Genomic DNA, 24,129 nt, shown 5'->3' on the forward strand with positions numbered 1-24,129 from the left:
GTTGCCTACCTTTAATCAACTAAGACGCACAGTAAGACGATATTTTCCCTTCGTATGCGTCCATTCTTCCGCCAAATCCACATTCCCTTCCCATCCTTTCCTAATAAGAAAAGGTTGGGAAGTTAAAGAGAAATAAAATTAGACCATGAATGGATGCGAGGGAAGGGGGGGGGTCTATGGTGTTAAGTTAATATGATCGGGTAATACTTGATCAAGTCGGTGACCTTGTAGGTCGTTGATTCTCTTAAACTAAATTCTTTATTAAGGCTCCATAGAGTTTTTGAATACGAAAAATATTACGCAAACATTAACTGATATTTAATTGGTCACTATGAGACATTCTTAGTGTAGATTCTGCACTAAACTTAAGCACTAAAAATTACACAAAGCATTCGATAACAATTATGGCGATCTGTCTTTTTCTACATCACAAGTTTTGAAACAAAACTGTTTCAATTACTTTGTTAGTAATTTCAACTAATACATAATATGAAAAATAATTAAAATTGATGATATTTTCGTTTATTTATCAAATTATTTCATATTTAAAAAAAACAAATTTTTTAAAAAGTAATACAAATTGTGTAAATATAAGGTACTAAATATAGTATAATGCACTAAAAAAAAGAATAATTATAATTTTTAAATAATACTGTAATGTAAAAAAAAACTCGGGTTTATTTTTTGTATTAAACTTTCAAAAACAGATTACAACGATTTTTTTAGCCCTATTTTTATTTTATTTTTAACAGGCAACATTGTCAAAACATAATTGTCTTTGAACAAAAAATTATTCAAAATTATAATCCATAAAGCTATTTGGGAATAAAAATAACAAATTTTAAATACCAAGATTAAAATCCATTTTTACAACATTATTATGGAGATTCTAATAAAAATAATCTAAATACTAAGATAATAAAAAAACAATTTAAAAAGCATGTACAGTCATTCAAAAAATATGAAATAAATCGCAAAAATTGATAAAAATAATAATTACGGTTATTCTTATATAAAACACATTAATACCTAAGAATTTTACATTAACAATATTGGAAAAAAAGCAAAAAAAATAATCGAAAATTTTGAATAATATCATTGCACATAACAACCATAGAAATAAAATTTTATGACAACCAATAAAAAAATATTTTTATTCAAAGTTCATTAATATTTTACAAGTTCATTTAATTTGTTCATAATTTGTATACACAATATCTATGTAAATTGAGGAAAATGAATTAAAAAAAAACATTCATAAGAAAGACGTAATTTTTGAAAAAACTTTTGGATTTAATTATGTGATTGTCGTAGAATTTTTTTATTTAAAAATATTATCTTTTACAATTAATTGTATGATAATTGATATTTTATAATTATTTTACAGTAAAAAAATTCAAATATAAAATAATAAAAAATAATTTTACATATATTTTTTAAACTTAATCATTTATAAACCAATTTACAACAATTTGCTCATCAATTTTTTTTACATAAAATTTTATAATTCATAAATTTAAAAATATAACAAAATTACAACACTTGTAATTTCTTGTTATAAAGAGATGACGCACTTAATAACTTCAAATTTAATAACGTATTATTAAAAAAAATATTAAAAGTTCATTGTCACACTAAAAAAAACGAATTTAGAACCATATTTTTTAGACTAACAAGAACCTTTTTTATGTATTTTAGAAATATTTGATTGTACACAAAACTCTTACTTTAATTACTGTCTTATTTTTTTAGTAAAATTGTCAATAATGCATTTAATCGTATCTTTATGTAGGTTTATATGCAATTAAAATCAGTGATATATGTAATTATTTTCATTATAAATTAACACTAAATTATGTAACACATAGCTTAAAATATACAAGGCGAATTCACTGAGCTGAATCTGAGATCTAAATTATTTTTATCTGGCTTGCAAGGACTAACGTTAATAGTGCCGTATTCTAACGCAATTATGTTAGTCAGGTTACTATTGACGTATTATGATGTTAGTCAGGATACTACTGACGTGTTATAATGTTATTCAGTGTACTACTGACGTTTTATAATGTTAGTCAGGTTACTACTGACGTGTTATGTTAGTCAGGGTACTACTGACTTATTATAATGTTAGTCAGTGTACTACTGACGTATTATACTGTTAGTAAGTGTACTACTGACATTTTATAATGTTAGTCAGGTGGCCTAATTATTTTATGAATTGAAATTTACAATGTGTTTAGTCGATGATGATTGTACCGTTAGTCCTCACTCCTCAACATGAATTATGTGTGACGAGCAAACGCAGGTAGTTATAAATAATATATAGTCTTCCCTCGCGTTTATTCATCTGGGGATGAAAAAAAAATATGATCAACATAAAAAAAAAGATGTGCTTCAAATGAGATTGAAAACAACTTAAACGACGTACGAAAAAAAAATTTAAAAACACAAAAAGATATAAATGTAGTGCGAGATTTACTGAACTGTTAATATAAAGATCTAACCGTAGGTTTCCACTACTGAAACATTTGTACAAATACATTATTGTTATCTCGATGACAATATTGTTTGTGTACAGGTATTTCGACAGTGAAAACCCACAGTCAACTGCCATCGGACAATCATTTATAATCAGGGATATAGAAGTAATATATTAGGTCCTTACATATGAAATTGGCGTTTTTCGTACTGGCCACTTTAAACACGAATTTCTCCTCTTTGGTAAGGAATTCCAAATTCAAATTTGTACAGCTATAGACTCATGTATTTGTGGTTCGATGACCGTCATTCATTTGTTTTTTTTCTTCTGTTTTTTTCTGTTTGCGTCACTCATTTTACAAAATGGAAAACTTAAAATATCGCATTATTTACGAGTACGAGTTCCGCCGTGGCACTAGTGCTGCGGAAACGACTCGAAGGGTGAATGATGTGTATGGCGGTCGTGTTGCAATAGAAAACACAGTTCGTTTTTGGTTCCAACGTTTTCGTTCTGGAAATTTCGATCTGCAGAACAAGGCCCGTGGATGGCCTGAGACTCAAGTTGATAATGAAGAGTTGAAGGCTATTGTGGAAGCGGATCCATCGCAAACCACGTCCGAGTTAGCTGCAGGCTGCGATGTTAGTGATAAAACTGTTTTAATTCACTTGAAGCAAATTGGGAAGATTAAAAAGCTTGAAAGGTGGGTACCTCACGAATTGACTGAAGCAAACCGGCAAACGCGCGTCGACTGTTGCGTTACATTACTAAACCGGCACAATAATGAAGGTATTTTAAACCGAATCATTACCTGTGATGAAAAATGGGTTCTTTACGATAATCGGAAGCGCTTAGCGCAATGGTTGGATCCTGGCCAGCCAGCCAAATCCTCCCCAGCGAAAATTAACCCCAAAAAAGTTACTTGTAAGCGTTTGGTGGACTAGTGCCGGTATTGTTCATTACAGTTTTCTCAAATCTGGCCAGACTATTACGGCTGATGTCTATTGTCAGCAATTGCAAACCATGATGGAAAAGCTAGCAGCTAAACAACCTAGGCTGGTCAATCGCTCCACGCCACTGCTGCTTCACGACAACGCTAGACCACACACTGCGCAACAGACGGCTACTAAATTAGGAGAGCTTCAATTGGAAAGTCTAAGACATCCTCCGTACTCCCCGGACCTTGCTCCAACAGATTACCATTTTTTTCGAAATTTGGATAACTTCTTGCAAGGGAAAAAATTCAACTCCGATGGGGCAGTCCAAATCGCCTTCAAAGATTTTATTGATTCCCGTCCGACTGGTTTTTTTAGTAAAGGGATCAATGAACTACCTATGAGATGGCAAAAGTGCATAGAAAATAATGGTTCATACTTTGATTAATTAAATATATTACATTAAAAAATATTCGACTTTTTGTTCCTCCCATACAAAACACCAATTTCATATGTAAGGACCTAATATATAATTATTGGAAAGTTCTATATATTTATATATTCAACAGATAAGTTAATGCATTTTCTTATATATTCTTTCTAAAGGCACCCCATTCGTAACCTATTTATATCTATTTAGGCTATTGTACTGCTTAAATATATACTGCTCAAGATACTGAATGTTTTAGATGTTAAGGTAAGTTTCCACTGTAGAAAAACTGGTATTAAAAATATTGTCTTACTAAATCGAGAGATCTTTTTTTTTGTATTGAACACCCACGTTAAAAAAAATTGATTGACATAATCGTATAAAATATTAATATCGTGCAAATTAAAATGTGTTTTACATGAAATAAGAACTATTAAAGATTTTTTAGTTTTTTTTAGTAATTGTGTTTTAGTTTAGCTAATAATTTTAGCAAAAAATATCGAAGAAAGGTAGAGAATTTTAAATACATAATGTGCGAAAATGATTTTTTTAAAAATAATATCGCGTGATCGACCAATATTTTTGCACTTAAGTATACCTAGTATAAAACATAGCATACATAGCATGTATATATTTAGACAGATATATGACCGTTTTCAACGTTCCTTCCAATGGCAGGATTTCTATCACAATAGCTTACTTTCTCACGTATCTACATTTCCAACGTAAAGAGTTATATCTATTAATCTAAACAGATATAACTCTTTTCGTTGTACGATATATTTTCGAGATTCGACCTCTAGTCATTCTATAACTATGCTAATATTATTTTGTACATAATAATAGAGATATTTATAAACGAATTTAATAATTCCAAATAAGCTGAGATTTGAGATTCATTATTTTGTTCGACTAGTTCATGAAAATCACAAATAAATATTTTATAATTGTCATAATGTTTTTAATTGTTTTTTTTATAATGCAATATCTCCGGGAGGTACCCCGAAGGATTTATTAAATCTAGACTTCAAAAAAAATAGCGAAAAACCTTATTAAAAATGTGACTAAGATGACAGCGCGTACTATTATTTTATTTTTATTATTGGCACAAATACAACGCTTTTTTTACAAATTTAATATTTCACATATAATTGATGTTATTTAAAATCGCTTCTTAAAATTTCGCATCAGTATTTATGGTTTAGTTTATTGTCATTGGATGACGATTTTGAGGAGAATTAAGGGCCCATACACATAAAACGGTTAGCCAATTGTCACTATGTACTCTGCAATAAGTTGCAGAGTTGCTATAGACAAGTTGGCTTACAAATGCAACTTCCAGATTGCGGTTAGACGCTATGCGGTTAAATATAGTACGACTAACAGCATCGTGTGTACATGACCTAAGGCCTGTTATCCTCTTCTCAGTAGAATCGTGTGAGACAAGTTCTCTTTCTTCGTACTATTTGCATTTCGGTGGTGTTTTATAAAAGCGTCGTTGCTTCTTACTGTTAGGTGCAGCACGAGTTGGCCCGGCTGAGGACGCTTGCTTCACCTAAAGCATTATCAATACAATGTAGTCTACTTTTTGGAACCCATTTATACTTCTAATAGAAAAAACCCTTTTAGTACCTCCCGGATACTGCTAGATAGTACATTATTAATTTTTCAACAAATATATAATATTAAAAAGTACAATCAAGTGAAAAACTGTAAAAGGGAAACAATTATAAATTGAATATGGTACATATAAATAACGATATTGAATCCCCAATTATACTATGACGTGTACAATGAAGTACCACAGATTCCTTGTTCTAAATGTGACGTTTTAACCCCAAGGCTTTAAAAGTTTGCTTATTATTTTTAATTTTATATGGCAAAACTACTGGCCAAATTGAAATTTTACCAAAGATATTTTATGTTGTAAATTAAATTTTCTAACTAAGAAAAAAATTGGTAGCGATTATACAGGCGGTTACAAAAATTTCATTGATTTTTGTTCTAAAATTCGTATTTGTGAGCCCCCTATAGGTTATATGACAAAGATTTGTTTTGTAGAATGTGTAGTTTTTATATCACATTTTGAGTTATTTGAATAAATAAAAAATAATTAGCAAACTTTAAATCCCTTTAGCGGCTAAACGAAGCAACTTTGGGTAGAGGTAAGTTGGGTAAATCGTCATATTTTTATTATAATGGGCGACTCTATGCCTCTCATAACCCATTTTTCATATACAACATATTTTTAGGTCGGGGCCGTGGAGTGCAGGGTGTTTCTTTATTGTTAATACTTTGAAATTAAAAAAGAAAATTCCTTACATATATATATATATATATATCACAGTTTTATCACAATTTTCTAATTCTAGGTTAAAGTAAAAGGTTAAAAACTATGTACAATTAAAACCAATAATAAATTTAAAAACCAATAATAAATTTAAAAACCAATAATAAATTTAAAAACCAATTTAAAATAAATAGTCATATTTTCGAGCAAGGAATCTGTACTCCATTGTACACGTCATTCCCGGACACCCTGTATACCTAAAAAGTATATTTAGTGTTCGGAGAGCACTGATAATATGTTTTTTTAATTAAAAATAACTTTTGGAATGTTTATCATAGGAAGTACAAAATAATAACACATATATATGCACTGACAGACAAGGCAATATTTCCTGATATAGTTGAAGATATTTTTTATATGAATACTATGATTTCTTACCTGTGCTAATTGTTTTCTTTCGCATCTGAAAATAAAAAACAAATTTTTTTTTTACAAATATTTGAAAAAATTATGTTTTTTTTATAACGTAATTTTTTAGCGATGTATCTGGTAACATTATAATAAAATAGCTGTCACCCGCGACTCTGTTCGCGTGGAATTAAAAAAAATCTTAATAAGTAGTCTATGTGTTTTTCCAGATTATGTTCTACGTCTGTGACAAAATCATCAAGATCTGTTGAACCGTTCCGGAGATACCTTCTAACAAACATTCATCCATCTAAACATTCGCATTTATAATATATGTAAGTATCTAAGAGCGTCGGTGGCTAAGGGGTTAAGCAGTTGACTTGTAATGTGCAAGTCCTGAGTTCGAATCCCGCCATGTACTACTGATTTACATATGTACATTTATCCGACCTTCTTACGATGAAGGAAAACATCGTTATGTTGCACATATCTGAGAAGAAATTCAATGATATGTGTGAAGTCAAGTGGTGGCCCCTCAGTGGGGAGGTATACTGAGCTGAAGATGATGATACCTGTCAACAGCGAGAGGCTGCAGCAGAGTGCGGTGCAGCGCGCGCATGCGAGGTGGAGGCACGCGGTGTGCGGAGATGCGTGTGTGCGCTGCGCACGCGGCGGCCGGCGCTCGCACTGGCGCGTACGAGAAGCCCGCCTCATCGCGCGCCACTACACGAGGGTTGGAGCGGAGTGCGCACATTCCTGTACCACTATTTATTAATAAATAGCTTTTACCCGCGACTCCGTCCGCGCGGAATAAAAAAAATGCACACAAGATAAAAAAGTTCCTATGTCCGTCTCCTAGTTCTAAGCTACCTCCCCATAAATTTTCAGCTAAATCAGTTCGACCTATCTTGAGTTATAAATAGTGTAACTAACACGACTTTTTTTTATATATATAAGAAGATAAGAAGATCTTTTTTCCACTAGTGCAACTGTCTTTTGAGTCCATCAGTGATAATCACAAGTAAAAATGGTCAATATATGACATTTTTCCATCGTAACCTCTCCATATCTTACACTCAACTACTCAGCTTTTTTGAGAATTTATTCCGTTATTCCCTCAAATGTTATGAATACAGATGATAAAATCTCCTATATAAGAAAATAACCAAGAGATAGAGTGGTGATTGACTCACCAGTGATGTAGATATCTTCGAGGTGGAAGTATGTGGTGGTGAGGGCGGCGGCGTAAAGCGCGCGGGCAGCCGGGGCTGAGAGAACGTAACCTGTACCCGACAAGTACCGCGGGTACACTCGCCCAGAGTACATGTATCGCGGGCTATACCTGCGCACGCACATACATCCTAACCATAAAGCCTAACACACATCGAAAGGCATAAACAAGTTTTATATGTAAACTAGATGTTTCCCGTGACTCCGTCCGCGTAGATTAAAAAAAAAACATAATTTATGTTCTTCCAGACTGTGTGACATACAACCGTTCTGAAGGTACCTTCATAAAAATCCATCCATCTATACTTTCACATGACTAATATTATAAATGTGAATGTTTGGATGTATGTACGTTTGATATAAGGTATCTCCAGAACGACTCAACGGATCTTGATGAAATTTGTTACAGACATAGAGCATAGTCTGGAAGAACACATAGGCTACTAATTAAGTATTTTTTATTTTTTAATTCCACGCGGACAATCTCGGGCGACAACTAGTTTAAAATATCAGTAGTCAGTAGTTAGACAATTTCGTTAGCTTGTAGTGTTTTCATCGCTACAATTTATCTGAAAGTTATATATAAAAGAACAAAACCGCCATGCAAGACTTAACTTATAAATTTTTACTTAATTTGTTCAAAAGACTCCATACAATTGGACATGAATATTGTAGTGGTCTACTTAACATTGAAACTTGCAATTAAAAGAAAGGTATTTAGATTCATTTATATCCACCGGGTCAATTAAGTTTGTCGTCCTATAGTAGTAACTGCCACTTACCACTTGCTCTTAGTATCTTGTACAGGTCTCGCTCCACAGATGAGGTCGCCTATAAGAAGGTACTCCTTGCTGTTGTCTTTAGCGTTGTCGTCGAATGTCTTAGCGCGAGATCGCAGGTTCGAAACCAGATTTGGAACGTTTATGTACATATCGTCATCTGTCTTCAAGATGTAACGGACTGGAAGAATAAATAATTATAATTTAATTAGGAAATTTGTAGTCTTACTAATATTATAAACTAGCTTTTACCCGCGACTCCGTCCGCGCGGAATAAAAGATAGAAAACGGGGTAAAAATTATCCTATATCCGTTTCCTGGTTCTAAGCTACCTGCCCACCAATTTTCAGTCAAATCGGTTCAGCCGTTCTTGAGTTATAAATAGTATAACTAACACAACTTTCTTTTATATATATAGATATAGATGTGAATATTTAGATGGATGTTTGTTTAAAGTTATCTCCGGAACGGCTGAACGGATTTTTATGAAATTTTCCACAGATGTAGAACATAGTCTGGAAAAACACATAGGCTTCTTATTTTTTTTAAATTCCGCGCAGAAGGAGTCGCGAGCGTCAGCTAGTTTAACATGAAAAAGGTGTTGTATAAATACTGGAACTCTCTTTTTTTACCTAACCTATGTGAATTATTAATATTAGTAACTTGTACGTACTTACCACTTTCATTGCAGTTATTAGTTACCCATTTTAACATCATTATAGATTTTAAAGTTAAATTATTATATGAATCAATAAAACCTTCTTGAATTATATCCCCGTACGTTTCTACCTCTGTTTCAATCTTCTCTTGAACATCTGTGTTATTGTCATTCGGTGGTAATCCTAGTAGAAACACTAATTTAAAATCTGGATCATTGTTTTCTTTTTCTAATTCAGGTTCAAATTTAGGAAAAGTTTTTATATGTTTCAATAGAGACATAATTCTACCTAAATCTGGGGAATCTTCATAACCTTTGGGTGGTATTTTCATAATGTTAGTGTCATATTCGTAATCGAAATCAGTATCATCATCTTGATCGCCTAAAACTTTGTTCATATCGAATTCTGGCAACATTTTGTCGTCCTCTTTTTCGTCTTCGAAACGTTTCTCCTCAGCCGGTTCTGTTGCTTTGGCGATATTTCTTTGTAAAGCTTTAGCTAATTCCGGTAATAACTGACCGAAACCAGATATATCCCTTTGTATCCTATCTAAATTAACGCTAACATTAGTACTTTCTGTTTCTACATCGAGACTTGAATTGTAATTTTTGTACTTTTCTTTAACCGCATGGTATATTCTAGATATTTTGAGGTAATTTTTATAATTGCCCCACGTCTCCCTAATGGCGACTCTCTGTTCGAAGTTTGACGTTGAAGAACATACAAATATTAATAGGAATAGTTTATTTTTTTCTTTTCTATTACTTTTTGGACAAATATCTTTTGGTTCGTGTATCGTTGTAACGTTTTCAGGTTGTACATATATTTTTGTATCTCTATTTGTATTTATTGACCAACCTGCTACCGCGGCTGAAATATACAATATCTTTGCTTTTATTTATTTAAAATTAAACATTGTTATGTATATTATTATAAGGTATTATATACACATTGGTATCGGAGAGATAATTAAATCAAAGTTCGTATGAATGTCGACGGTGAAATGAACTTTGAACATCAATTAATTTAGAAATAGTCATCTGTGTCAGTTGTTTTAACCTTTTGCATATCGTGTTATGTTTTTTTTTTTTTGCAACAAAAACAATTTTTTTATGTATCAAAAGGTGGCAAATAAGAAAATGAACTAGCTCCTGAACTCGCTGCAATAGCGAAGCGACTGCTGCCCATGGACATTCGCAAATGCAGATGTGTTCCCTACTATAATCAACGGAGAAGGGGACGCACAGAAAGAATCTTCCCTTCTCTTCCGCCAAATCAAACTTCCCATCCTTTCTTAATAAGGATGGGAAGGAAAAGAGGACTAAAATTTGGCCTCTGGCATGACAATAGCATGTCTTACATTAAAATCTACTAAGAGTCGATTTTAGGTAGATGAAGAAATTATGTTTTTAATACAGTTAATGAGTGTAATAAGCGTTGACCTTTACATGTATGATTTAAAATGTATTTGTGTAACTTACGTTTAAGCACCTGGTCATTGGCTTTATTATATACAGGTATGTAGAGCAGCACACAGAACAATATCATTGCGGTACTGAACAAGAAGAACTTGGCGAGCACACTGAATGTCGATCTCCTTTCTCGCTCCTCCGTCTTGCCCTCGCGTACGTGTGACGAGTACCGACGATATTTCTCATGCCTGGACATAAATTCCCTCTGCTGATATATTTTGTTGCGAAATCTCAAATTTATTTCTATCTATAGTGCCTGCCCCCCGGATTTCCGTGGACCCTTTGATAATCACTAGTATATAACCGATAAAGTATCTGTCTGAACGTTAAAAAATACAATAATGTGGTAATTATGTGGCATCCTGTTTAGTGTAACATATATTAATATTGTAAGGTCAGTGTCACGGTTGTGACCCCGCGATAAGAGAATAACAATGAACCATTCATTGTACCATACTCGTATTTTACATAGACCGTTGTATCCGAACCGAATAGAACCGGTACCGAAGCTAAACCAATTTTGATATAAACCTGGTATGTGGAAAAGCACAACATGAAACCAAATTTAAAAGGCAAATTGCGTTTATTTTTAATGCATTTTATTCAACTGATAAGAGGGTAATGTTTGTCGCGTCTCTGTATGTACATGGGTTTGTATGTATGTACGTTTGTACGCCATAGAACCGAAATGACTGAACCGATTTAGACAAGTCATTCGATTTGTCAGTCGTTTGTTTTTTGTTTTCCAAAAAACAAAACCAATAAGTTTCGCTTCGATATCAATGAGTTGGAAGCCTTAAAGGCTAGGCGTGGTTAACCATTTAATGGAATAAGATTGTAAGAAGTTACCTGTAGGATAGTATGGGACTGTCATCGCTGTCGCGGCTGGAGTACAGCAGTTCATCTTCTTCCCAGTGCTGGCCATCACCCCGTGCCATGTATCGCCGCTGTGAACAATAAACATTATTATATTCTAACCAGTCACCGCCAAATAGCGTTCGTCATCATTTTACTCACGTGGGGCACAACGTTTTATAGACCTTAAAGTTTATTATATAATTAAATTTAATATATAATGTACCTATATACATATGATACAATAGAATTGTATGTAATATTTGCCAAAAACATTTTATTTTTATTTTTGTCTGTCCGTCTGTTTGTCCGCAAGGTATCTTTTGTTCTGGGTAATAGTTAATATTACTTTTTGGATTTTGGACTTTATAGAGATAAAACTTCATTTTGTATTTATTTATTCTAGTCCTATGAAGAAAGGAAAATTAGTTATTGTATTTAGATCATTTCTAAATTACCTCTATTTATACATAAATAAAGGCTTTTTAAGATTCAAATGAAACAAACAAGCTGAAAAAATTACTTTTCCTTATGCATAAGATTGTTAGTCAGTGTATTTTAAACCTTAACAGAAAATACCTTAAGGTTCTTTTTTCCTTGAAGAGCGATATCGTCGCATTAGATGACAAGTGCCTTTGGTATAAACATCAAAGGGTAACAGCCGGCTCGAGATGGCGGCTCCTCTAGATCGCTTAAGTTGCATAAAACGAGATTTATGCAAAAATGAATTGATATATTAAATATTATAACATAGAAATTAACTTGTTTTTTTTTCTTTTAACACGTTTATAAAACTTGCTATGGTCGAATATACTCATAAAGAATGCTCTATGGATTTTTTTTTAATTGGGGCAAACATTAGTACATACATTATGACATTATTACTTTGTACAATGACGTGAAAAAGCGAACACGTGCACTAATTAATAATACGTTAACCATTTGTGTAATTGAATGTACATGAGTGATGAAAATACAACGTCCTTGATGTACCGCACAAACATAAAGAAGCGCTAGTGCCCGCGAGTTGAAACATCCATTCAAGTTTGTCACCTAAATAAATATCCTTGAATTAAATCAATTAGTTAGCAAAATCAAGTATAGTCAGGAAAAATTTTAACCTTGTCTACTGTTTTTTAGATTTTCCATAATCCTTTAATAATAATTATATAATAACGCCAAAACTTACTAAACAGACAATGATGCGAGATATACCACACAACATGGCTGAATTGGCACAACATGGTTGGATTGAATCCAAAATACTGTTTATGCTTCGACGAACCATAAGGGAGAGTTGGTGAATACGATAGAAGTTTTTAGTTGAAAATAGAATAAAAACACCTACAGAAAAAAGTACCTTACCACATATTGATCTTTATACACGTAACAAGGCCTCAATTTGTGCATATTACTTTATTCTCTTTCAATGAGTCGAAATCTTAGTGCTCTTTTCCACTTGGCTGATAGCCGCGCGACTCTAACCGCACGCATGAAATTTTGTATGGCCGTCGGTGACACGAAATAGAACATCGCTGACGCACGACAAGTCGCTTAGTGAAAATCAAATCTTAATTTTTTTTTATATAAAAAGGTGGCACCTGAATTCACCGTAATAGCGAAGCGACCGTTGCGCAAAGGCATCTATCTATCTGTAAATGCAGATGCGTTGTCTACTTTTAATTAACGGAGAAGGGGACGCACAGAAAAAGGATATTTCCCCTTCCTATGCGTCCCCTCTTCCGCCAAATCCACTACACAGAACTAAAATTAAACCTCCGACACCACACTCATCAGTCGAAACGCGGAATTGCTTCCACTTCACGCCTGTCTTCTGTGTGGTCGTGGTATTTCACCAGGCGAGGCCCATTAATGCACTCAACAAATACTGTTGTAGAATCTACTACTGTTAATATAATACAATGATTATTATGCCTCAAATACATTACATCATAAATGGCAGTCCCCTTGCCTATGACTTTGCGTAATGTCTTATTTATATTCAAGTTACGCAGCGGTAATATTAACAATAATTGCTTGTCATATTTATCAACTAGTCATAAACGTTATGATTTATTATTAACTAGCTTTTACGCGCGACTCCGTCCGCGCGGAATAAAAAATAGAAAACGGGGTAAAAATTATCCTATGTCCGTTTCCTGGTTCTGTGCTACCTGCCCACTAATTTTCAGTCAAATCGATTCAGCCGTTCTTGAGTTATAAATAGTGTAACTAACACGACTTTCTTTTATATATATAGTCTACTAGGATGTTAAAAACAGTTTTGGATACTAAACCCAATAATAATAGGGACTTAAATACATAATTATTCCTATTTAAATCAAATTATCTTACTAATATTATAAATGCGAACGTTTGGAAAGATGGATGTTTATTATTACCTACCTCCCAAACAGCTACACTCTCCCTGAAATTTGACAAATGTAGAATACAGTCTGGAAGAACATCATCATCTCACTGGCCTTTTCCCACTTACGTAGGGTTGGCACACAATATTTAATAAACCTTAAAGTTTTGCCTTAAGGTTTTACGGCCGGCCGAACCTGTCGCCAACCCTACTTGGTAGTAATTTGTTAAAATTAAATTTAATATAAACTAAATAATTCAAAATACACCAAAAATAAAAATGAGTAAAATAAACCAACAGTCTGAAAGAACATATAGTCTACTAATTAGGTTTTTTTTTCGCATGGACGTTGTCGCAGGACAGCTGGTGTGCCATAAAAAAACTTGTGTTACTTAGAGAGAAAAAGTTTGGTAATTATTTGGAATTCAGTGTTAGTACTCATATAAAATGTGGTATTTTAATTATTTGTCTTTCATTTGGAAAAGAACAAAATTATATTTAATCAATTTCTATTTGTATCCGTATCCGTAAAAATTGGTGCATACAAGGTAACCTGCGTTATGTGAAAAAATGTAAAATTTCACAGAGTTCAAGTTATGAATATTAACACTATATGTATGAACACGTTCGTTGGAGAGCGGAGTTTTAAAAAAATATGTCGAGAGAACAATTTAAAATTCAAACAGATAATGTTTTGAAATAAAAAAAAGGATTATTTTTTTTAAATTTCGAATATGGCGATTTGTTTTTTTTATTTTATTGAAATGTTAAATGAGGTTCTATTTATAAAGTTAATCCGTAAAAGTGTATTTAATAATAACGTAACGTTTGATAATTTCGAAAAAAAACCTGTTAATTAGTACATATGCATTATATTGGTACAATTTCATAATAGAAAGTTTTACTTGTGGATGCACTTGAGTGCGCATTTGTTCGAACTAAGAACTAAGAAACTGGTACAAAATGTAGTCAAACAAAACCACGAAAAAATACCTATATCTTTATTTTATTTTTTTAATCTTATTTATATAATATTTATCTTCTTAATATATATAAATCTCGTGTCACAATGTTTGTCCTCAATGGACTCCTAAACCACTTAACCGATTATAATAAAATTCGCACACCATGTGCAGTTCGATCCAACTTGAGAGATAGGATAGTTTAAATCTCAAATTATAGTCGCAATTTTAATTTATTGCTAATTATTTGTCTGTTATTATTTGACAGTCACAATTATCTGTTAACTCCAAATGATTCTAACAGATGTCGATACCTTTCGACTGGGTTGAGTAAGTAATCAATAGATGGCGCTGCTATGGTAAATCTACGAACTTGTCATATAAGCTTATTAACCGCGCGCGGACGGAGTCGCGGGCGACAGCTCGTATATATATTATATTCTTATTATATAATATTATATGTACATGCGATAGTTTAGGTGCATGGTTAGATGGATGGGTGTTTGTCAGAACAGAAAGACATCTCTAGAGCCGCATAAATCTCGCTGAAAGCACAGATGCAGAAAATAGCCCGGAAGAACATATAGGCTATACTCATTAAGTTTTTCTAGCACTATAGAGTATAAACGACTAACCTTTTAGTTTTTTCCGTCTCTCTATAACCCATCAGCCATTCCCTTAAGATGGTTAAAGTACTTACAACAACAAATCTGCCTGTAGCTGTTATTTAAAACCAGTTAATGAATGTCTCAATTATGTGAAACCGTACAAGATACAAATATGTTCTCACAATGCGCTGAATACTTCTAACATATATAAACCAATGCTTGGGATTCAAACATGCATTGTAAGGATTCCATTCTAAATTCAATGTAGAGAGTAGATTATTAGAATACTAGTTGTCACCCACGACTCCATTCGCGTAGAAAAAAAAACTTATTTAATATGTGTTCTATATCTGTGCCAAATTTCATCAAGATCCGTTGAGCTGTTTTGGAGATACCTTCTAACAAACATCCATCCACTCATACAAACATTCGCATTTATAATAGTAAGATTACTGGTATGAAAGGGTGGGAAGGATAGGTGGCATCAACTAAGAAAAGGAAGGGTAGACGGGAAAATATAATTTTGAAAGACTGATGATCCCTTCCTTGTCTCTTTGTCACTCCCTTGTACATCTTATGTAGACAACGCATCAGCAAAACTTGTTATTATATCTTTGGGTAGTGATCACTTAACAGTAGCCTTCTTGTATAAAAATACTAGCTTTTACCCGCGACTCCGTCCGCGCGGAAAAAAAATAGAAAACGGGGTAAAAAAATTCCTATGTCCGTTTCCTGGTTCTAAGCTACCTGCCCACTAATTTTCAGTCAAATCGATTCAGCCGTTCTTGAGTTATAAATAGTGTAACTAACACGAATTTCTTTTATATACACTCATGGGCACATTTAACCGTCCACTCATCTCGAAATGCATATCGTTTGTTTACTTTACCTTACACTTTGACTACTAGGCGTAACTTCATAAGTGGGTATATTTGTAATAAACAAAACCGTAATACCCGCGTTTTGTTTACTTTTGGGGCTTTTATTCAACAGTAATCAGTTTAGTCGAAATTTGACAGACTCGCCTCACATTCAAAGTTAAGCATACATTTGTTTTAAAACGATTCGTAATCTTTTTATTCGAATAAAACCAAAGTATTGGAGGGCTTTTATCATTTACACCAAAAAAATGGCCACTGGACGCAGCTGGAGCAGCCAGAGCTGTGGCACTTGCAGACGCTGGGTTCAGCCAGCGTCGAATCGGACGAATGCTTGGATATCCACGAACCACTATCCAAGATGCTATCAGGCGTTACAGAGCGACTGGTTCCTACACAAGGAGGCCTGGGCAAGGTCGCAGAAGGTGTACATCAGAAAGAGATGACCGTTACATCGTCTCGAACGTTCTTCGAAATCGGTTCACGACAGCTTCTGAGGCTCGCAACCGCTTGTTTGAGGTACGAAATGTAAGTGTGAGCCTAAGAACAGTAAGGAGAAGGTTAGCAGAGAAGGGTCTTGGATCATTTCGAACAGCTCGAGTCCCAGAACTGACCACAGCTCACAGAAGAGGTAGACTTGCATTTGCTCGAGAACATTTAAATTTGACTTTGGATCAATGGAAGACAGTTCTCTTCTCTGATGAATCAAGAATCAGTTTACGAGGTCCTGATGGACGTCAGCGTGTGTATAGACGCTGCGGTGAAAGGTTTGCTGAATGTGCTGTGGTCGAAACAGTGGGCTACGAGGGAGGCTCGATAATGGTGTGGGGTGGCATTTGTTACGACGCCCGTACAGAGTTGGTCGTCTTTGATAGAGGCAGCGTTAATGCTCACAAGTACGTAACAGAAGTCCTAGAACCACATGTGATGCCTTTTGGGCCATTCATTAGCGATAATTTTGTTTTAATGCACGACAACGCTCGTGCTCACACCGCGAGAATTGTTACAAATTACTTGGACGCCGTCAATATACAGCGTTTATCATGGCCTGCTCGGAGTCCTGACCTGAACCCGATAGAGCATGTATGGGACAACCTAAAAAGACGGATTCGGAGTCGCACACGAGCTCCTACGACCATCAGTGAACTAAAAACTGCAGCCGTTGAGGAATGGGGGAACATTCCACAAAGTGACATCCAAGACATACTGGAAGGGATTTCAAATCGCTTACAAGAGGTCATTAAGGCTAGAGGAGGAAATACACATTACTAGTGCAATAATTTAGAGCATACTTTTTTTATTAAGATTTTTTTTTAATTTTTGTTGTTTCCAAGAAAACTGCATATTCTTATTTTTAATTTTTTTTTGTCTAAATTAAATCACTTCACAGCTTACCCATGTTGTATTTGTTTTCGTAAAGGTTCACCCAATGAGCCATTATAACACAATTAATTTAATTACCAAAGAATTTTAAAGAAATCGACAAAATGTAGGTGGCCGGTTAATTGTGCCCATGAGTGTATATAGATTGTGGTAACTTTTTATTTCAAAACAAATTGCATGTTTTACTTAAATTTTCACAATGTCTACTTATTAATCACGCTAGAAACGGAAAAAATAAAGCTTGCGTTTGCAAATCAATTTAAGTAAACACTACATAATATTGTTTTAACCTTAAAAATTATTAGGTACTTATAATTTGAATGTGTTTATAATCTATTTAAATTATCGTTAGAGTTCCACTGCCAGAATACAATATTACTTTCTCTGATTTTTCAAGTAAAATGAGCGAAAATTTAATACGGTTCTATGCAAATGCTTGGACAGTGGAAACCCATTGTTATTCATCTTCTAATATATGACTAGGTCTCTCTTCTTTCTCATACTTTTAAAAGATATTGAGGTCAGTAGAAAGCCGATGGCTTGATGTCAATCTGTGTGCTAAATTAAGTAAAGTATGTGAATCAACCGATATTCTTCAAAGAGGCTAAACTCTGATTGACCTGGAAATAACCGTTTGCTTATAACGTAAATCCAATTTTTTAAATTTTCAACTGTCTTTCTATCCGGAAATCCGCGTTTGTTTCTACCACGCCTGAATCAATTTTGACAGGACTTTCTTTGGAAGGTAGCTGATGGATACTATAGGCTACTTTTTTAATTCTGCGTAGACGTACGTAGTCGCGGGCGACCACTAGTTCACCAAAAAAGTTTACGTACTTAAGGTACGTTCGCAATAAACTTACCTTAGTTAAGGTAAATTAAATTATATCACGCCATTGTTTAACAGAAAATAATAGCGTGCTGAGATATAAGAAATAATTACGACCAAGGCTGTGAACTGGACTCTAACAAACAAACAATGGAAGTATACAGTACAACAATTAGTGGGAAAGAGAAGCGGGAACATAGGCTAAGGAACAAATCAAATTACTAGACTTCGACATATAAGATTTCTAGAATATTCCAACTCTATATTACTGCAGGTTACCACTGAAGAAACATGTATAAGAAATCATATAATCATATAAGTAATCCCTATCTTTCTCCTTTAAAAGAGATAGAGATAACATCATATGTTAAAGCAATGAAAATCTTGGGTATAGTGGAAAAAATGATATGGTAAAAGTCATATCTTTACTAAGATGTAGTCTTAAACTAAGGGTCCTTCTTGTCACTTTATCATTAGGGCACCCGTTAAATGCTAATTAGTGAACGCAGTGGATATAGGGTCCGATAGATACATGGATAGCAAAAGGATAGGAATATCCGTCCGTCACAAATGATTTCCAGTTAGCGTCCTTTATGGATATAAATAACTATCTTTGTAAAGATAAAGTGGGTCAAAGGATGTTTATTTAATGCTAGCAGTTGTCGGTGTCGTCCGTGCAGAATTAAATAATCTAGTAATTAATATATAATCTGTGTCATCCTAGGATACTGTAGGTTTCCAGCAGTGAAATAATTTTTTAAATCGGTTCAGTAGTTTCGGAGCCTACTCAACAAACAATAAAACCTTTCCACTTTATAATTCTAGTATAGGTTAATGCCATACAGGTTAGCGTGGCCAGGCGTCCGGATAAAGCCGGACATAGGTAGGCTTTTTGATTGCGTGTCCGGCCAAAATAAACGGTGTCCGGGTTGTCCGGCTTTTGTTAGGCTTTTTACATTTCGCAAACGAGAGTGGCCGAGCGCCGGCTACGAGAGTCAACTGACGGTCGTGTCCGGCCTTTCTACCCAAATGTCCGGCCAAACTGGCTGGTCTGTCCGGCTAGTAGGTTTGGCGACCTGGCAACCCTACAGTACCCTACAGTAGGTAAAAGTCAATTACGAAAAAGTAATTTAATTATGAGATGATTTTGGCTATTGTAATAGTGTTTTTATTACAGCGGTACACAGAGACGTAAAGTGGCAAATAAAAGAGTAAAGATTAATTATAGATTTAAAGTGCAAAACTACACTGAGGAACTGCGTAGCTGCTGCTTTAATATACCGTTAGAAAACTGAATAAAAAAATAACTTGTTTTAAAATATCGTATTGCATTGAAGATGTCAAAATTATCAGAGTACTTGAAAGATTACATCTTGGGTAAAGGCTCATGTTAATCTCCAAACAGAACAGTTATTTCATGTGACCCGTCAAATATTGTTCAATCTTATGTCTTATTAAGTTATTTAATTTCATTTTAAAAATTAAAATGTTTAAAGAAAATCTTAATTTCACACGCGAGAACAAAAGATTTATGCGCTACAAAATATACGAGTAAAACCACCAAACTTACAAACTTTCCATTACTTCATTGTTCTTCACGCAGAAGGAATTATTATAATAGTAGGACGAAATTATTGTTATTTGTATAAAAAATATACATATAAAAAACTCACCATAAAACATACAAACGAAACTACGATTTGCATAATTCGAATACATAATTAAGCAAAAACAATTTGTTAAAGTTGATAACATAAATTAAAAAAAAACGATTCAGACTACTTTAAAGAATACAAATTACAATTTAATCGGTCGGATTTACTATTGGTTACAGGTTTTAACATTTTTTTATATCATAAGATGGCAACAAACGGTCACCTGAATACGCCAAAATAGTGAAGCGACCGCTGCCCAAAGACATCCGCAATTGCAGATGCGTTGCCTACCTTTAATCGAAAGAGGAGGAAACGCATTGGAAGAGTATATATGCTCTTTCTGTGCGTTCATCTCCTCCTTTCAGATCCACTTTCCCTTCCCATTATTTCCTTAAAAAAATAGAGTGGGAAGGGAACTTGGACTAAAGTTAGTCGTCCGGTACGCACACTCATCAGACGAAACGTAGAATTGCTTCCACTTCACGTCTGTCTTCTGTGTGATCGTGGTATTTCACAATATGGATAAATAAATATAGTATCAACACACATATACATAAATTCTTTTAAACGACATTCACAGTTCAAAGAACAGAAAATGCAATACAAAATGAAGGGATGAAGCTACTATATTTTGCATAGACCTAAAAATTGATAGGAATGTTCTGTATACATAACTCATACTCCTAAAGGTCTGTAGTTTTAATGGTCATGCTTAGGAAGAATAAGTCGCATTCCAAATAGGGGGGACTTTTCAGGTACTACATGTCAACCTTACGACGAACTTCACAAACAGGTTGGCTATTATCTTTGCCGACTACAGGTAATATATATTTCGGCGACGCGCGCTGTGTACGAACTTATGACATTGAATTGCGTAAGTCGTTTAGCGACTAAAGTCGCCGAGTTTCGAATATTAACGTTATCTTTTGTACAAAGGGCGAAATGGTGTTCTAGAAAATCCCACCGATACCGAGGAAAATAAAACGTTTAGGAATGTATGTTGCTTACTAAATGTCTTTCTAACAGTCGTCTTTTTCTGCTGAATCACTCGTTCAAAAATATATTCCTAAGTAAAGCTAATGATGAAAGATAATATTCTTTTAGCAATGGTGCACATAATAGTAAAAATATACCTACCATTTTAGGTTAAAAACGTGTGCTTTTTTATGTATACCATGATGCTTTAATATTAAATTCTTATTCCTTTGTAAATCTTTGAGAATAAGAAATGATGTATGTTCGCGGTCAAGGTTTCCTACAATGAAACTGGGTTAAGAGATGTTAAGGCCAAAGTACAGAAGTATAAGACGTTTATTAACTGAGAAACTAAAGACTGCCACACACAGACTATTTATTATAGTCTACTAGTATATCTATATATATAAAAGAAAGTCGTGTTAGTTACACTATTTATAACTCAAGAACGGCTGAATCGATTTGGCTGAAAATTGGTGGGCAAGTAGCTTAGAACCAGGAAACGGACATAGGATAATTTTTACCCCGTTTTCTATTTTTTTATTCCGCGCGGACGGAGTCGCGGGTAAAAGCTAGTTTAGAATAAGTGATCGACTTGAGTTCATCGAGGACATGTCAAAATGTTTATTTTTAAAATAAGAATGAGCGGGATGACAAAATAGTTTTGTATAAATACTTCTTCAGTGGAAACTTGCAGTTAAATTGTATATACAATTCACAAATCCAATAAATCATCTATTAGTGGAAAGGAAACCGCAGATCTAGCAATTGCGGCCACCTCTACCCAGGCGGTCAGGTGACAGCGCTAGTAAATGCAGTTAGAGAATTTAATTCGTTACCCACTATCTTACTTCTTACTAATATTTTAAATGCGAATGCTTAGTTGGATGTTTGTTTGAAGGTATCTCTAGAAGGATTCAACGGATCTTGAAGATTGCATAGATATAGATCATAGTTTGGAAGAACACATAGGCTTAAAATGTTTATTTTTAATTCCGCGCGGACGGAGTCACGGATTACAGCTAGTAATTTAATATTGTCAAATGACATTTCCCCGAAATAATAGGAATGAAACGTCCTGTAGTTTTTAATAAATTTTAGTCGTATTTTTTTAATTGTCTATACGTAATAAATACTAAAGCAATTTCATTTGTATACCTTTTAAACGGCACTAGATATGGAATCAAAAACAGTCTTAGAAGGTACAAAAATTGCCTTTCCCGAGTTGAAAAATAATGACGCATTCACAAAACATTGTCCTCCCGCTCATTCTCACTGAAAAAAACTAAAACAACAATAATCGTTGTATAAATGCTTTTGTTAAAATGGAGATGACGTCATGATCAATGTCTAAGATCATCGACCGTCCCGTCGCATATCATGTCAATACAAATTTGATGCTTTCTTTAATATTCCTTGACATTAATTCATGTACACAAAAATAACTTAAATAATGAGAAAATTATACTAATACTAGCTGTCGCCCGCGACTCCGTCCGCGCGCAGTTAAAAAAAAATGAAATAGATGTTGGCCGATTCTCAGACCTACTGAATATGCTCACAAAATTTCATGAGAATCGGTCAAGCCGTTTCGGAGGAGTGACGAAAACTGTGACACGAGAATTTTATATATATTAGATTATACATACAATTGTCTGGATGGATGGAAGGATGTTTGTTAGAAAGAACACATAGTCTACTAAGTTTTTTTTAATTTCAATGTGAAACGTCATAAAAGGACGAAAACATCTACGCCGGCATATCCGTCTGTCTACATTTCGTTTAACACGTTCCACGCCGAACTACGATTTCGAAGTTAACTCGCCAGACGAGTCAGTGGTAGTGAACGTGTTAACTATGGTTCTATCATGATATCCAATTAGTCCGTATTTTGACAACTCGTGTTAAGTCTAGTCGTATGTGGAGCCAAATAAGAAAGAAAAAAAAAACAGAGCTTTTTTAAGTCGTTGAAAATTATTACACAAACGGTAGCCCGCAACTTCGTTAGCGTAGAATAGAAAAAAAAACTAGCCACACATCTCCGCTACATAAAAGTTAATAAACATTTAAATGTCTAAATGAATAGATGACAAATTAAAGGTCAAGTTGAAAGAAAACACGATTAACTAATAGAGGTCAGAGGATATGTGATAATTTTCAAATATGGAACATTGTTAAGTTAAAGAAATTAAAACGATAAATTAATACGAATAGCGAAAACAAACAGAAACCAATGTATAAATCACGTAATATTAGGATTACGCATTGTTTCTCCCACTACGTGAATTCCCTGTTAGCATCTTTCAACGTACAAGCGAGATCGCGTTATTCTTAGAATTATTTACAAATAATCGGCCGCGATAAAATCCGGTTTTAATATAATACAACTTATTACAAGCAACTTAACCTCTGAATAAAAGCCACAGCCTTTACCCCGTGTGGAAAATAGGGATTAATTTTACTCCAAACTTCTATTTACCACTTAACATCAACTTAACACATGATGCGACGTCGTTACCCGTGAACTAGAGCAAGAAACCATATAAATAAATATTATGGCAAAATATTACTTGCTAGAAAAATACAATAATAACACTTACATGCTTAGTAATCACTGCAGAACTTTAATTTTGATGTTTTTATGTTACACTTCACCTTATTTCATAACTTTAAGTGATTTCTATATTGCTATGATTAAGTTTACGAATGATATTTACAACAAAATAGGCAACAACCACCCGCTCAATAACTGGCTGCGGCCATTTTGGTGTTGCCATTTAAAAAAATGACTTATGTCAAAATCATATGACATTGTGAGTTATTTCATCTTGCGTGTGACAAATTGTTATTATTTGATTTTAGCCATAGCCATTTGAAAAAGTATATATATGGTAAAAACAATTTTTAATATTAAATATTGGAGCAGCAACGGCAAAA

The 24,129-nt window shown here is 33.9% G+C and overlaps 1 protein-coding gene across 2 annotated transcripts; it reads right to left on the reverse strand.

The window, feature by feature from the left end:
- Window positions 1-1,760: 1,760 nt before the first annotated feature.
- LOC106714171 lies at window positions 1,761-23,954 on the reverse strand. Of its 2 annotated transcripts, none has more exons than XM_014507139.2 (9): window positions 23,793-23,954; window positions 11,529-11,626; window positions 10,689-10,867; window positions 9,226-10,077; window positions 8,552-8,729; window positions 7,733-7,881; window positions 7,112-7,295; window positions 6,570-6,594; window positions 1,761-2,347 (listed from the first exon to the last, which is right to left on the reverse strand). In XM_014507139.2, exons 2-9 carry the CDS (start codon window positions 11,615-11,617, stop codon window positions 2,273-2,275), a joined length of 1,731 nt encoding a protein of 576 aa, XP_014362625.2. In that variant the 5' UTR covers window positions 11,618-11,626; window positions 23,793-23,954; the 3' UTR covers window positions 1,761-2,272. The 2 variants fall into 2 exon arrangements, with proteins under 2 accessions (XP_014362625.2, XP_014362624.2); XM_014507138.2 differs by lacking the exon at window positions 1,761-2,347 and adding an exon at window positions 5,213-5,396.
- Between the last annotated feature and the right edge of the window lie 175 nt (window positions 23,955-24,129).

This window comes from Papilio machaon, chromosome 19, assembly GCF_912999745.1.
Source record: "Papilio machaon chromosome 19, ilPapMach1.1, whole genome shotgun sequence".
NCBI lineage: Eukaryota > Metazoa > Arthropoda > Insecta > Lepidoptera > Papilionidae > Papilio > Papilio machaon.

Bases quoted from the DNA above. Each gene is read 5' to 3' on its own strand.
- LOC106714171 (XM_014507138.2), bottom strand. From the start codon at position 11,617: ATGGCACGGGGTGATGGCCAGCACTGGGAAGAAGATGAACTGCTGTAC. The intron at 8,730-9,225 runs GTAAGTACGTAC...TTATTCTTCCAG, and splicing joins TAATAACTGCAATGAAAGTG to TCCGTTACATCTTGAAGACA. The intron at 7,882-8,551 runs GTAAGTGGCAGT...GTGCGTGCGCAG, and splicing joins CAAGATACTAAGAGCAAGTG to GTATAGCCCGCGATACATGT.